The 15,238-nt window shown below is 35.5% G+C and overlaps 2 protein-coding genes and 1 long non-coding RNA gene across 3 annotated transcripts; all 3 read left to right on the forward strand.

Annotated features, from left to right (window-relative positions):
- The first annotated feature begins 1,773 nt into the window (after positions 1 to 1,773).
- On the forward strand, positions 1,774 to 4,258 carry LOC146954213 (uncharacterized). The gene is made up of 3 exons (XM_085753267.1): positions 1,774 to 1,807; positions 2,822 to 3,031; positions 4,053 to 4,258. Exons 1-3 carry the CDS (start codon positions 1,774 to 1,776, stop codon positions 4,256 to 4,258), a joined length of 450 nt encoding a protein of 149 aa, XP_085609393.1.
- Positions 4,259 to 9,331: 5,073 nt separating this feature from the next.
- On the forward strand, positions 9,332 to 11,678 carry LOC146954214 (uncharacterized). The gene is made up of 2 exons (XR_015012411.1): positions 9,332 to 9,745; positions 11,501 to 11,678. It is a non-coding gene; the product is annotated as an uncharacterized LOC146954214 (long non-coding RNA).
- Positions 11,679 to 13,685: 2,007 nt separating this feature from the next.
- On the forward strand, positions 13,686 to 14,873 carry LOC146954215 (uncharacterized). The gene has a single exon (XM_085715303.1). The coding sequence runs from the start codon at positions 13,785 to 13,787 to the stop codon at positions 14,658 to 14,660; it is 876 nt and encodes a 291-aa protein (XP_085571429.1). The 5' UTR covers positions 13,686 to 13,784; the 3' UTR covers positions 14,661 to 14,873.
- The last annotated feature ends 365 nt before the right edge of the window (positions 14,874 to 15,238 follow it).

A 15,238-nucleotide genomic window follows, 5' to 3' on the forward strand; every position in this document is an offset into this window, starting at 1 on the left:
GAGCATTAGATGCTACATGATAAGTACAAGGCATGGATTAGAGCAAGTAAAGAACATGATATCGATGACGATCTTAGGTTTTCCCTAATCGTCCGGTTTAGAATCGTGCCATGATCATGTTATGTTTAGGCCTCGATACGTAAGCGTATTCTTGGCAATGCGGTCCTAGGTTCCCTCGGCCGCCATGACACGTATAGGAAGTGAAGCCTATAACAAGTTAAGATGAGACTATGACGGCCCTAGTATGCACGACCGTCTAGTATGCAAGTCCTCACACACGTATAATCAACCGTCAGGTTGTAATGTAGACACGTGGTGACCGTAGGTTTCCCCTGAGGTTACCTATAGCCTAGGATTTAGGGGAACTCACTGAGACATTATGTCTCATCCCAATCCTTATTTGTTTCAGATAAACAGGTTGGATGTCAAGGTAGTAGCCGGATGGATTTTCAGCAAGAGCTCGTTCGTACAAGAAGCATGAAGAATATGGATCTCAAGGATGTACATGTTTTAAATTAGATAAGATATGATGTATTGATAATGTACGAATGCGTTTTGTTGTATATAAATTCATTCGAAGTTTTTATGTTGTATATTTTAATGTATCCAGTACTAAATTAAACGCACGTGCCAGACTTTCTAGATACGTCTGGTATGGGTGTTACAAAAGACCTTCCTCCACCTTAATGCCCATACTTAGGTTATAAGCTTGCGTTACAAAGCTCGGCGGACCATTACAACTTTTTAAAAGCTATAAAAATGTAGCTTATAAAATTAATATTTTATTCCTTTTGCTTGATTTACTATTACTTTTTGAAGTAAAAATCTGTAACTTAAGGGGTAAAAACAGGAAATTAAAAAATAAACCTAAGTGACCAAAGTATAATAAAAAAATAATGCAAGGGACCAAAAGTGTAATATAATATTGACTCGATTATGCGGATAGTCCTTATGCATAGGCTAAACACTCGGCAAATGGTCATACGATTACAAGTGGCACTTGAGTATTGGTTTGGGCAATGTGGCCAACCTTTTTATGGTAATATTTTCCATTTTGAAAAATATAAATTATATTTTAACCATGTGAATATAAATGACAATGTAGCAAACTGCATATGAAAAAAAAATACAATTAAAATCAACATTTAGATTTTAGATAGGGGAAGTCATAGGGAGGTGGGGATAGAGAGCAAGTGAACACGTCCCCGTGAGCTTAGCTCAGTTGGTAGGGACATTGCATAATTTATGCAGGAGCCGAGGTTCGAACCCCGGACACCCCACTTCTCCACGTTTAATTATGTGAGCTCTAGCCACTAGGCTACTAGACCAAAAAAAAAAAGCAAGTGAAGACGTCAGCAACAATTTGACCAAATATTTAAAGCTGCTTCCTTGAAAACTGTACTAGACATTTGTTTTTTCCGCGTGTCGGGTTGTGTATTATTTTGTACAAAAAGCTACTTAGATTAACACAAAGGTATTCAACCAAAAAAAAATAGACGTATGGTACTTTTGGAATTTCATTTATTCATTTGACTCGTTTTATGAAACTTTTTAATATTATCACATAGCTTTCTTTTTGGTTTTCTATAGGCTCGCGCCGTTGAAAGTAATCTTGTTCAAGACATGGTCAAAGAATAAATACGGCACCTCTTCCAATTGAAACCTAAAGCTTGGTTTATCGGCTTGTGAGAGACTAGCTACTGCTACTGAATTCAAGCTCAACTGGTTAAATTTGTTCCTACTTATTCATCTTAACTCAAATTACAATATTCCATGACGGGTCCATGTGTGCATTGTGGAATTAATGGTAAGTCATATCTTATCTTGAGTTTTTTTTTCTTTCAATAGATTCCCTTTACTTGGGGAAATCATATTCAAAGTAGGGATGATCACATCCAAACTGGTCTAAATTAAAACAACCAACCGATCTAAAAAATAAAACCGAAAAAAACATAGATTTATTGGATCTATTTGGATAGACTTTTGTAAAAACCGCTCTGATTGGATCGTGTATGGAATTCCTTTTTCAAAATCAAACCGAACCACATACACAAATAATAATATTTTTTAATATGTATAAAATACATAATTAATCTATTAGCATTTGATTTTTAATTTTTTAAATAATATTTATTAGTTAAATTTAATTCAATTTTTTTTTACTATTTCATGTATTGCAAACATAATCGATTTTTTCCTTCCTAATTGTTAAATTTTAGTATATTATATGTTATATTTTGCATAAAACCTATGATTTTACTGTGTCTTTATGATCTTAATTTGAATAGATTTTTTCATAAAATTGTAATTTGGATATTTAAAAACTGGTACAAACTAAACCGCCTATAATTGGAACAGATCAGACATTTTTTCAGAAGTCATCCAATCTGAATTGTACCACGAGTATTTAAATTTTTGGATCAGATGACTTTCTGTTTCATAACTGATCTAAATCATACCATGGGTTTTGATGGTGTCCACCTTGTATTTTGTTTCATCTACGTTTTCTATTTATTGGAAACTGGCGAGCCATAGTGGTTATTTTCAAATGTCAACATAATTGGGATGTCGATCTTATCGTAATGAAAAATTTTAAAGAACATTTTTTTCCTTAACTAATAAGATTGGTATTTTATATTTAAAGAACACTTTTATCTTTTCGTTATAAAATGGATGATTTGAACCTCAACATGCCTAATCAACTATAAATAGATACAATCAAATTACTGTTTTTACTTTATTTTACTCCAGTTTTTAACGTGACTCTCATCTTACGTTATTATCACTCTTGTTTATTTTTAAGTTAACATGGTTTTGACAGAAACTAAACTTTGGCGTAAAGGACCGTATGAGAAGCCAATACTATGTAATGCTTGTGGACTACATTTCAAGGCTAAAGGTGGACTACATTTCAAGGCTAAAGGAACCCTTGATAACTATCTTCCGAAGACATCCCAACAAAATCAGTTATCAGACCTTGATGTTGAAAAGGAATCTGAAAGTGATCCCGAGCTTTCAAAGCAAACTCCAGGTAATAAAAAATGCAATAAGTTAATTAACTATTAACTCGATATTTCAACAAATGTAAAGCACAATTTATACAATTTCCCTCCATTTTGTATCATCTATTTTCCTTTAATAATGCATTGATTTTATTGTGACGGTTGACGCTACTGAAGTTTTCTTAGAAATCGTGGTTGGGCCTAACACAACCCCACAAAACCGGCTTGTGAGGTGTAGATTGCCCCCACTTATAAACAAATTGTCAGGCCATCTCCTAACCGATGTGGAACTCTTAACACACCCCCTCACGCTCAGGATTAGACATTTGAAGCGTGAACATAATGACGGGTGGCCCGATAACGGAAACCTGTGGCTCGATAACGGAAACCTGACAACAGGTGGCCCAGAATCGTGAAGAGGCTCTGATACCATCTTAGAAACGGTGGTTGGGCCTAACACAACCACACAAAACCGGCTTGTGAGGTGAGGATTGCCCCCACTTATAAACAAATTGTCAGGCCATCTCCTAACCGATGTGGAACTCTTAACAAGTTTTTGAAATATCTACACAAATTTATACATTGAAAATAAAATAAAAAATTGGGTATGACTCATAAGTAGCGTAAAATGGGTAGGACATGCAAGAAGAGTGAGCGAGAAAGTTATTGTAAGAATTTAGGAGGTACAATTTAGGAGTATTGTTATGATATAAACACTACTATTTATATATGAGGTGTAACATTGTCAACCCTAATTCCTTTCATTGTCAATAAGAGCATTCATTTGAGTAGACACGGTATTAGGTTTTGAATGAATTGTATTGATGGGGATTAGGTGACATATATACAACTCCACATTCATACATTTATGGATATATTTGTGCTAATGCAAATACAACAAGAGAATGGTTGGTTTACGATTGACCAATCAATCTCAATCTTATATCCACACTTTAATAGCATATATTTTTTCAAATAATACATATAAATGATTATCCATTGATATGTACCGTGTATGATGTATACATATAAACTTTTAATTTTTTGTAGAAAGGACTCCATCGATTGTGAAGAATCAAATGGAGGAGTTTCAACAAAAGCTTCAAAGTTTATGGGAATCTGAGAAAGAATCAAATGAATCATCTGCAGACAATATTTTGTTGTTTGATAATATGAACAATTGTATACCGAGCAATGAGATAGGCATTGGATGCACTCTACTAAAGACAGATGTTATTTCTAAGAAATCTGCATGATTCACATGCATAGATAACCTAGTATATTGTGAATCGGCATGACATGCTTTAGACTTTCTGAGTTTGATTTTTTGTGAAATTGAGTCTTGTAATATCTACAACTCTACTTGTTCTTTTGTTGTTATTATCTCTTAAACTTTCGATTGGTTGTAACGAATAAATTACAAAATTTTGAAATGATTTTCTTTCCATATTTTGGTATATATTTAGTATTTTGAAAAGAAAATCAAAACAATAACGTTATAGATGATCATATAATATTATATTACCATAATATTTCATTAATTTTTACAAATATTTTATGACGTCCTCAATTTAAAAAAATAAAAAATTCTCCCCTCAATATCATATATCGAAGTCTATTCTTGATGGTTAGGCCATAATATTTTGGGTGTTACGGAACAACAATTTCGTGTATTCCGAGACTGGTGACCTCCTCGACTTCATCATCCTCCCTATTCAAAATGCAACGCATCATAACTAGAGACAAAACCACAAAAGAATAAACATACCCTAGAGACTGAGGTTGAGGATAGACTCCTCCCTTGAAGCTCCTATTGCTTGCATTTCTCTTGAGATGCTTCATTTTGAATGAATAAATATGAATGGGATAAGTTGTAATTATAGACTGATTTCTATGTGGGTTTGGGATGCAAAACTAGGCTTTTCCTTCGAACATGCATGTGCCTAGTGCATGGACTAGAACGCTTTGCACGTGGGCACAAAAATATTTATTTTTCAGCATTGTTTCGCACACCTGGGGTGTAGAGCAATACACCCGGGGAGCACAATTCTCTGCTCCAGTTCATATTTGCCTTTTTTCTTGGTGTTTTTGAGTGTTTTCTCCCTTGAAACTTGGCTTGGGGCTTGGAACAAAATTTCTCCACTTCGTAATGTCTTCATATGCCTCCTGTATCTTCATCCATTGTCTTCCCAAATCCTTATGAGATACTTTGCATTGCCGTTTTGCATGATTTTACAGTGAATTACATCGAAAACACCTAAAAGATGCTTGGTTTGAGGAAAACGAGAATTACATTACTTGAAATGAAAACATTACAAAATATCCCTTAAAATCATAGGCAATTGTTCTAAAACTCCTCTAATTTGGATCAAAACATAAATAAAATAACTGAAAATTATGCGGAATATAACGTAAGATGACCTGTCATCAGTCTCCCAATGATACATTTAATTGATTTACGTTCAACCATGATAAATTAGACTTTGATAGTAATTCTCCATTGGCTTTATCAGAATATCACAATTGTTGGATGATATGACGTATACAAATGAATCTAGCAAGGTAAATAGATTCCCTCAAGAAAAATTTCTCGGAAGCGTGTTTTGAAAATGCGTTAAACTAGACTAAATTTGACTATAGGAATGGATACCATTGATACAAATAAAATAAGCTAGCAACGATAATAACTCAATTGAACTTTGAACAAGCAATTCACAATTGAATTGTTATTAATCAATCAAACTTTAATACACAGTCAAATTTCAAAACTTAGCACAATATCAAACCAAGACTAAAACCAAGAAATAAAAGCAATCACAAAAATATATGTTAACGCTAACTCAATGGTGTATTCATATCAATTGCATGCTCTAAATCAACATTCAAACCAATTGATGTCAGTGATTACTTTTCATTTGATTGAATTGTAAAATTACTAAATGAGAAGGAATCATGTTTGATCATATTTCTATAATTTTTTGTCTAAATCATGAAAAGTATTCATCAAATTCTATATATAGAATTAGTTACCCATAACCCAGTATAATTTCATTTAAGTTTTTGTATGAGATGTGGATTCTAATCACCTTTTGAAAGAGTGCAGTTATATTGATACTCCCCTTTTCCTTCTAGTTTGCGGTGCTGCTTCCCTTTTCTTAGAAACCATTTTTCCTCTCTCCATTGTTTCTAGAGTTTTACTTTTCACACCCTGCTGACTTTTCGCGCTCCCTGCAAAAATTCCAATAATGCCCCTGGTGTGGATTTCATTTTCCGATCCAGATTGTTAGTGTTTCCGGAAAATAAAATCCGGACGCATACGCGATGAAATTTTGTGTCTTTCTTTGATGTCAAGTGTCTCTGTTGACCGTTATACGACCCCCGCATAAGCTGCAATGCAATTGCAAGGGTCGTATGAGCGGTCAACAATGACCATGACACCAGAAACACTCCTAGAATCTACCTAAAAAACTATTTTTTTTAAGATAATGTAAGAAAGGCGGTGAAGAAGAATGAAGGAAAATGTTGAAGATCCAAGCCTTTTTATAGCCTTAAATAAGTCATAGGTCTTAATTACAGTCAAATAAAACGTGTTCCACATTCAAAACCGTCAAAAAATGCATTCAAACTGCACTAATCGACCAAACCTTTGGTGAAACGTCACCAGCCAAAATGTTACTGAGGGTTTCCGGATTTTATAATCAGTAATGCATGAATTTATTCCAGATTATAAAGTCTGAACTGCATCAGACCCTTTATTTGGATTGTTTTCGTTGTGAATGCCTTGGAAAAAAGTAGAACAAAGGTACATAACATAAATAGAAGCAACATAAGACAAATAAACAGTTAAAAAAAACCATAATAACAGAAATGATGAATCTTTTGGGAAGGTGTTTCACAAGGATTTCTTTGAGTTAGATCATGTTGCCTTGCCAAATGACAAATTCATCTGGCAGGCAGCAAGATCTAACTCAAAAATCTCTTGATGTTCTATTAGATCAAGTTCAGAAGCTTTGTATCTATCTATCTATATATTTTTGGCAGCATGTTGAATATCTTCATAATGCCGTCAAATAGAGAGCAATCTATTTGCGACAACATTAGAAAGATCTTCAGCACAATGACAAAAATTTGCATGGTCTATTTGGTGTGTTTGTTTGTATTTTTGACAGCATGCTGAAGATCTTTATCACGCCGTCAAATAGAAAGCTAGTTATTCGCGACAACGTGAGAAAGATCCTCAGCTTGATGAAAAAAAAATTGCATGGTTTTCTTTGGTGTGTTTGTGTGTTTTGCTGGTATTGAAGCTCAAAACCGGAGAGAGTGTATTTATAGAGGTCTTTGGATGTTGTGGACCACATAAACTCTTGGTGCAATGTGGTCCATAAAAAAGAATCCTATGCTGAAGCAATTCAGATTTAGTAATCCGGAATACACTTACGCCCTATGTGAATCCGGATTACATTATCCGGACTTATAAAGGTATCTGGGTGTTGTGGACCACAAAAATTGTCGGTGCAATGTGGGTCACACAAAAGAATCCAATGCTAAAGCAATCCGGATTCTAAAATCCGAACCAACCTTCACCATACACAAAGTCCCAAGTTTCCCTTTGTTTCACGCCATGATCGTATTTTTCCGGAAAATAAAATCCGGAATCTATGTGTATTCTGGATTACATTATCCGGACTGCACTAGAAGCTTTGGGCCGGTGGTCTGTCCCAGAAAGACGTTTTCAAAGGTTGGTCAAGTCAAAAAACGCGTTTTTACACGTTTTTTTGACTACATTAATGGCTTTCATACCCTTTTTTTTACCCTCCCTCCCTATAAATAAGCTCATTTCCTCACAATTTCTCACACCCTCTTCTTTCTCCTGTTCTCCTCTTCTCCATTTCTACAACGATGTGTTTCCATCGTTGGCCTTTCATAGAAAGAGACCTATTTGGAAATCCATCAGGGGTCATATGATCGGTCAATAGGGAAGGGGTAAGTCTGGGTGTGAGGTTGGCCTGTCTGGGCGTAAGTTTGACCATCATGGTCTCTTGCTCCCCATAGGCCTTTGTTTCCCCTCTGTCTCCCCACCAACAGTGAATCTACTGGTATGTCCTATCAGCCGGAGCCACTGCTATAGTTTACCCCCTAGAAATAGTTTTAGGTTCTTATGTAATAAGCTTAAAAAGCTTCAACATTATTGTAATATATTATTCAAATATCAATAAAATGAGTTGTTTTTATCTTTTTGTCTTTTTATTTCTGTTTTATATGTTTATTTGCACTTATTTTACGAATTTCAAAGCTTAAAATTGAAAAAGTTATGGGAAAATATCATTCCGGATTTTAAAATCGGAACAAATCTGGAAAACATTAACAATGCATTTCGGAAAACGAAATCCAGACCAGGGGTAAAATTAGAAAAAAAAAGGGCGCGCGAGGAAAAATTTAGGGTGGGAAAAGTAAATCTCTTATTTCTATGTGAGTCTTATTTCTACATATGAATGGTGTTTGGTCTATTGGGCCTTAGGTTTGGATAAAATAGTCCAATAAAAAGAATGGTCCAATCAACTTAGAGTCATCTACTTCTTTTACTCTTCTAATCTATCTTCTTCTAATTATTTTATAAAAAGAGATAAATCAAAATAATCATATTTAATATTAAAAAAATATTATTTAAATAAATTACTAAGATACATCCACAAATAACACCCTAAACTCTTAAAGCGATAATTCACGCAAATTATACAATCATAGAAAGAATTTAGATGTTACTTCTTCAATAAATCCACATCATGCATAAATAATTTTTCAAAACATCGCAGCGGAATAATCATCATAACATTTCATCATCAAATATTAGGTAATCTCCAACATAGTCATGTCATCAAACTACATCACCAAGAGATATAAATCTGAATCTCAACATAATGAGTATCATCTCCTAAAACATGAAAATCAGAGCCCCTAAACTAAGACTCCAAAGCAAGGAGACGAGGTAGCTCCAAAGCTAGCCTCAAGCATACTCACAGCAAGCAAATCAAGGGGTAAATAACATTTTACAATAAGGTATAATCAAACGACCAATGGGGGTTAGATAACATTTTACAATAAGGCATAATCAAATGAAAGTAAAACAACATAATTAATTTCACATGATTAATAACACTTAATTAAAATCAATTCACAACAACCCCATAACATATTTATACATCAAGCATACGAGCAAAATATTGCAACAAGTACATTTCCGCATTTTCACATAATCACCGATGTAACATCCCGCTCGTCTGCTAATGGAAAGTTTATCTGATAAATGTATCAGAGGACGAAAGATCATGGAAAATGTTAAGTACGAGGGAAGTTAATATTATGCGGTATCAGTTGAGTATGGACTTATGTATCAGAGTCAATCAAACACGCTTAAGGCAAGGGCATGTTGGTAATTTCACGCAAAAGAGATATTTATTTGGATTGGACCCAAAATTATTTCATTTCCAATTCTCTTTCTCTCTCTAGGTTAAGAGAAGAGAATTCTCTCCTCCTTCTCTCTAACCCACGCCCTCCCTCTCCACTCTAAATCATCCAATCTTCCTCTAAACATGATCAAGCAAGGATTAAGGTGGTTTAGCAAGCAAGAAGCAAGTGGAGGAAAGGATTTAAGCATGGTTTTGGATGGAAGCTAAAGATTGAGAATGGATCAAAAGCTAGGGTTTGATGCTTGAAGCTTGAAGTTATGCAAGAAACATGTTTAGGTGAGTTCCATAGATAGTTTACCTACCTTTGGTTGTGTAAATTCATGTTAGAAAGGATTGAATTATGTTTATGTGAGGTTTAGAACCCTAATGTTCTCTTGATCAATTCTTGTGATTTATATGTTAAAATTGCCATGAGATATGTTTAAATAAGTCTATGTATGTTGTTGGATGGATTTGGTGCATTACAGGGTCGAATTGGACGAGTTTTGGGTCGAAAATGGCGAAAACCCGCGGCCGGAACACGCGAAAACGCAGAATTCGCAGCGCTGCGCCTGAACAAGGGCGCTAGGCGCCCACAAGTCAGGGAGCCAGCGCTAGGCGCCCTCCCTCTGGCGCCAGGCGCCCCAGACAGGACAACGTTCGCGTTGTTCTGCGCTCGGGTGCTTGGGGGCAGTCGCGTGGGGGTCCGTAGCGATCGTTTCGAAGTGTTCTTTCACTGTTTTTACTTATCTTTCTACTGGAACAAGTTTGGCTTTATCAAATCATGAAATTTGTAAACGGCTCGTAACTTGGGTTTATGGCATTTTCGGTCTTTAGAAAGTATTGAAAATTTGCACGCATCGTCAATTGATCCTTGCATCCTTAATCGTGGCAATCTTAGCATGTAACACGAGGGTGGCTCAAGAGAGCTTAAGTATGATGGGGTAGTAATAAGCTAAGAAAGGGAATGTATGTAGAGCCTCGGCTTAGCTAGTCGAGAACTAGTATGTTTAGCAAGAATCCCTAGAAAGATAAGACGCGAAATGTAATCTCTTCGCACAAGAGCTAGTATGATTTAGCAAGTACGTAAGCCGTGGTTTGACTAGTTAGTCTCTTCACCATGATTAGGTATGTTTATGAACAAGTATAGGTTACCAATAATCGGATCGATCAAGGTTCCGAGGTAAACATGTATGTATGATTATGTTTAACTTATGCACGACAAGACTATGACTAATAAGGGTAGGTGACATGTCTCTTGATATCCACATCAGGGGGATACAAGGGGTTCTCATTATGAGAACGATTCAAGCCGTAAGGGACCCGCATGTCACCGAGTAACAAGACGTAGGTGCTCGTGTCTCTTGTTATCCACGCCAGGGGGATACGGGAGGTTCTCGACCTAAGGGGAACGGTTTAAGCCGCAAGGGACCCGCACGACACCGAGGGAGTCCGATGTACGTACATCGGTCATGTATGGGATTGATTTCGGGGTTACTCCACCCGGGACAATCCGTAAAATGAACCAAGATAATAATGTTTGTTCAACGCTAACATAATGAACTTAGATACGTTTATGCAAGCTATGGCTATGATTATGTTTAAGAATGTATTCATGTACGATATGTTAGGCATAAGGGCATGAGATGATATAAGATAAGTTCAAGTTATGTATAGAACAAGTAAAGAAAGCTATGGCCGTGACGACCCTAGGTTTCCCTAATCGTCCGGATTAGAATCATGTCATGACTATGCTATGATATTTATGTTTAGGCCTTGTGACGTAAAGCATACACTTGGTAATGCGGTTTAGGTTCCCTCAACCGCCATGACATGTATAGGTGAGAAGCCTATAACAAGTGAGATATGACTATGACGGCCCTAGTATGCACTACCGTCTAAGTATGCAAGTCCCCACACATGTATAATCAACCGTCAGGTTGTAATGTAGACACGTGGTGACCGTAGGTTTCCCCTTGAGGTTGCCTATAGCCTAGGATTAGGGGAACTCACTGAGACATTATGTCTCATCCCAATCCTTATTTGTTTCAGATAAGCAGGATGTTTATGCATGTTCGGAGCCGGATGGATATTACTTCAAGGGTTCGTTCGTGAAGCTGCAGGATGTTATGGACTTCAAGGATGTATTTTTACGTATGGATGAGTTGTATTGTATTATTATTTATACGAACGGAACTTGATGTAAATATTATTCATTCGAAGTTTTTAATTCTTGTATATTTTAATGTATCCAGTACTAATATTAACGCACGTGCCAGACTTTCTAGATACGTCTGGTATGGGTGTTACAACCGAAATTCACCAAGCACATAAATCACCAAGTTGCATCAATGCACATAATCATCAAGTCTCACCAATGCACATAATCAAACATGACACTTTAAATGTATGCAATGCGCTCTAGACACGACAATATATGCATATGGTACCGGTCATTGCTAATTGATACGACAGTTTCATTATCATCGCCAATAGATACAACAATATCATTATCATCACCAATATGAATACAAAATATTCTAGTCGTCACCAATATGGATATAAATATCCGACTTGACACTTAAGAATGCATACGTTCATTCAACGATCATCAACATTAACATCATCATTTTACATACATGTGTTCATCGCCAATATCGTCACCTATTCCATGTAAGAATTCATCGTCAATAATAATTCATCATCATTTAAATCATCATCATAATCATCACTAAACATCATCATAATCATCACCAAACATCATCATAAACATCTATCAACTTAAAGAAACATCACCGTTTCAATTTCACATTTTGCACAAAGATTGACAACAACAACATCATGACATCCATCATATGAAACACCTAATCATCATTCCATCATATAAATATGATTACAATTCATTACAAGTTTTGGAAACCATACAACCCAATTTCGGTAAAGTTCGTCTATTTTCTACAAAACACCAATTTTCAAGTATTTCACCAAAATAATGTTTTCATGTTCCAACAACCTTTCACAAAATTCATATATGTTAAATAATAGTTCAAAAGTTTAAACATAACACCATCTCTTCACAAAGTTCACTTCAAGTTTCAATTTCGCCAAGTTCATCTATTTTTACACACTTTTCAAAACCAATTCATTTTCACATCAAGACCAAGTTAAAATACTCATAAAAGTCCAATTATACTCAATCATATAGGGTTAGGTGTTTGGAATACATAAGGATACTTAAAAGATCGCAAAAACACGAAAAATCGAGTTTTCAGACAGACACCTGGTAGCTTCGCACAGTCGTGCGGCCATCACGCACGGTCCATGCTTGGCAAGTGCGGATGGTTCGCATGGTCCGTGTTGCCCATACGCACGGTCGTGCTCGACCTGCAGGATAGAACTTCTGATTTTTGAGTTTTCGTCGTTTCGTGCATAAAATTCCAATCGTTTATCCGATTTCGATTACGATTTCTCCTACGCATTTCAATCACTTAAACCTATCATATTCTACTGTCAAAATCAAGTTTCCCCATCCTCAAAACAGCTTACTCATATTCTCTTATAATCACTTATTTTCCAAAAACACTTAAAACTACATTTTCATTAAAAACCCAATTTTCTCCCAAACCTCACCATGACCAAAGCTTGTGCTTAAAAACATAAAATCTATTATGACAGTTCATCACAACAACATCATCTTTTCACTCTAATTCACCAAAATCAACATTTCCATCTGTGGCCCATTTTCACATACCCACCTCATTCTCTTACTGACTTGAGTGTCGAAATGCTAACGTACTTACAATCACAATTCTCCTACGCCGTGGAGACCACCCCGCAGGATCAACATCCGTTGCAACAGAGCATCATGCACAACCGCATTCTTTTCTTGATCTTCATTGGACAGATCACAAACGAAAACTAAAACCAAAAACCAAAAAATAAATGCAAGCATAAAACTATACTATTTGATATATGATGTATTTAAGAAAGTTATCTACAATGAAAAATTATGGTATAATCGAATTGAGTTTTCAAAAAAATTCTCAATCACCTAACATATCGATTCATCTAATCAATTAACAACATATAAAAGCATTATTTAAGCACCCAATAAAAATTAACCACAAAGGTAAATTTGTGACCAATTTTTGTACCAAAAAAAAAAAAAAAATTGTGACCAATTTCCATTATATGTTGGATAAATTATTTTTGTCAACAAAAAAAAAAGTCATAAATATTTCCCAAAGAAAACAAAGACCAATTCACTCTTACCAAAAACCAGAGTAAGACATGAAATGAAACAAGAAAACATCAACAGAAAAAACAACCTTAAAAAATGGCATCATTAGCAACAAATTTCTGCGGTTTCATCTTCTTCTTCCCCATTGGTCTCCATCGTTTACTCTCATCTTCCTCTCTCTATCTCCACAACCCATCTCACTTCCGATCCAAACTCTGGTATCTCTCCGACCCTAACTGGAAAAATCTTGATCTCTATCTTCTCCTCATAGCCTTACCAATCGCTTCATTCTCAGAGTTTTTCATCTTTCTCTCTTTTTCCAACCACCCCACTTTCCGTTTCTCATTCTTCCAACAATCTTTCACTCTTTTAGCTTTCTGGGTCTTGATCATATTGATCATTGTATTGGAATATGTCAACTCTTTGCATGTTAGTGATAGTTTTGTTTATGTTTTCGGTGGTGTTGTGTTTTTGATGGAGTATGATGTTATGGATAAAGGTGTTTCAGGTGTTGCTGATGTTGTTTATGGTTTGTTAGGTGGATTGACACTAGTGTGTGCTTTTGCATGTTTTTATTTGTCTGTTAAACCTAATGCGTTTTTCGCGGAGTTTTTCTTGTGTTGTGGGATGGTTTTTAAGGGTACTTGGTTTTTGCAAATTGGGTTTTCTTTGTATACTGATTTGTTTGGATTGAAAGGGTGTAAGAAGATTTCCGTTTTGAGTTTGAGTCCGCGGATTGAGAATGTCGATGTTTTATGTGATCTTGATGAGGATAGTTTGAGAGGTGTTGCTATGATGGAGCTTTTGTTTATTTTACATGCTATTGTTGTGTTGGTTTTGGGTCTTGGATTGTTTGGAGTGTTGTCGTGGGGCAGGAATTTGAGAGGCGGTGATGTGAAAGGACCGTTGCTGGCTGATCTTGAATCCACGAGTATGAGATTGTGTGATGCTTCAGAGATCGAGATGGGGTGAAATGCGAATGGTTTTTGTTTTTGATGGATACAATGAAGGAATTGTTTGCATTTTACAATGTGAATCATTAGTGTTTTTACACTTTCAGGTTAGGAAGTGCTTACCGACATTTCTTTAGTATTTTGTTTAATTGATTTTTGTAGCAATGTTTCATGTCAGATATTTTGAACACTGTATGTTTACAACCAATGAAAGTTATAGAATTTAAAGAAATGATTGTCATCTTGTGCTTACATCTTTTATATTGAGTATTTGTACTTTTTGTTGTATTTAACGTGATTGTTGCTTGGATCGTTTGGATTCGTAATATAGCGTTTATATTGAAGCTAAAATGAATAACTAATTAAAACAGAGTTATAAAGGCTAACTAGTTGATAACTGTAATAATAGACAAACAAACGCACTAGAACACAATATTTGATCATGGAGTTCGGCTAATTATGCCAATTTCTTCAACAGAAGAGTTGCTGATGTAGTTTTCTGTTATGCAATACTTAGGTTTACATGGCACAAGTTGTGTTTAAATACTATGGGCAGATATTAAGTTTACCTTTGAATTGTCCTTTGCGAGTAAAGAA

Source organism: Medicago sativa, chromosome 1 (genome assembly GCF_051527215.1).
Source record: "Medicago sativa cultivar Bolivia chromosome 1, Bolivia_mono, whole genome shotgun sequence".
Lineage (NCBI taxonomy): Eukaryota > Viridiplantae > Streptophyta > Magnoliopsida > Fabales > Fabaceae > Medicago > Medicago sativa.

What these genes read in the sequence shown, in the direction of transcription:
- LOC146954213 (XM_085753267.1), top strand. Translation starts at nt 1,774, where the DNA reads ATGACGGGTCCATGTGTGCATTGTGGAATTAATG. An exon ending in TGTGCATTGTGGAATTAATG is followed by an intron (nt 1,808 to 2,821) that starts GTAAGTCATATC and finishes TGGTTTTGACAG; the next exon opens with AAACTAAACTTTGGCGTAAA. An exon ending in GCTTTCAAAGCAAACTCCAG is followed by an intron (nt 3,032 to 4,052) that starts GTAATAAAAAAT and finishes AATTTTTTGTAG; the next exon opens with AAAGGACTCCATCGATTGTG.
- LOC146954215 (XM_085715303.1), top strand. Translation starts at nt 13,785, where the DNA reads ATGGCATCATTAGCAACAAATTTCTGCGGTTTCATCTTCTTCTTCCCC.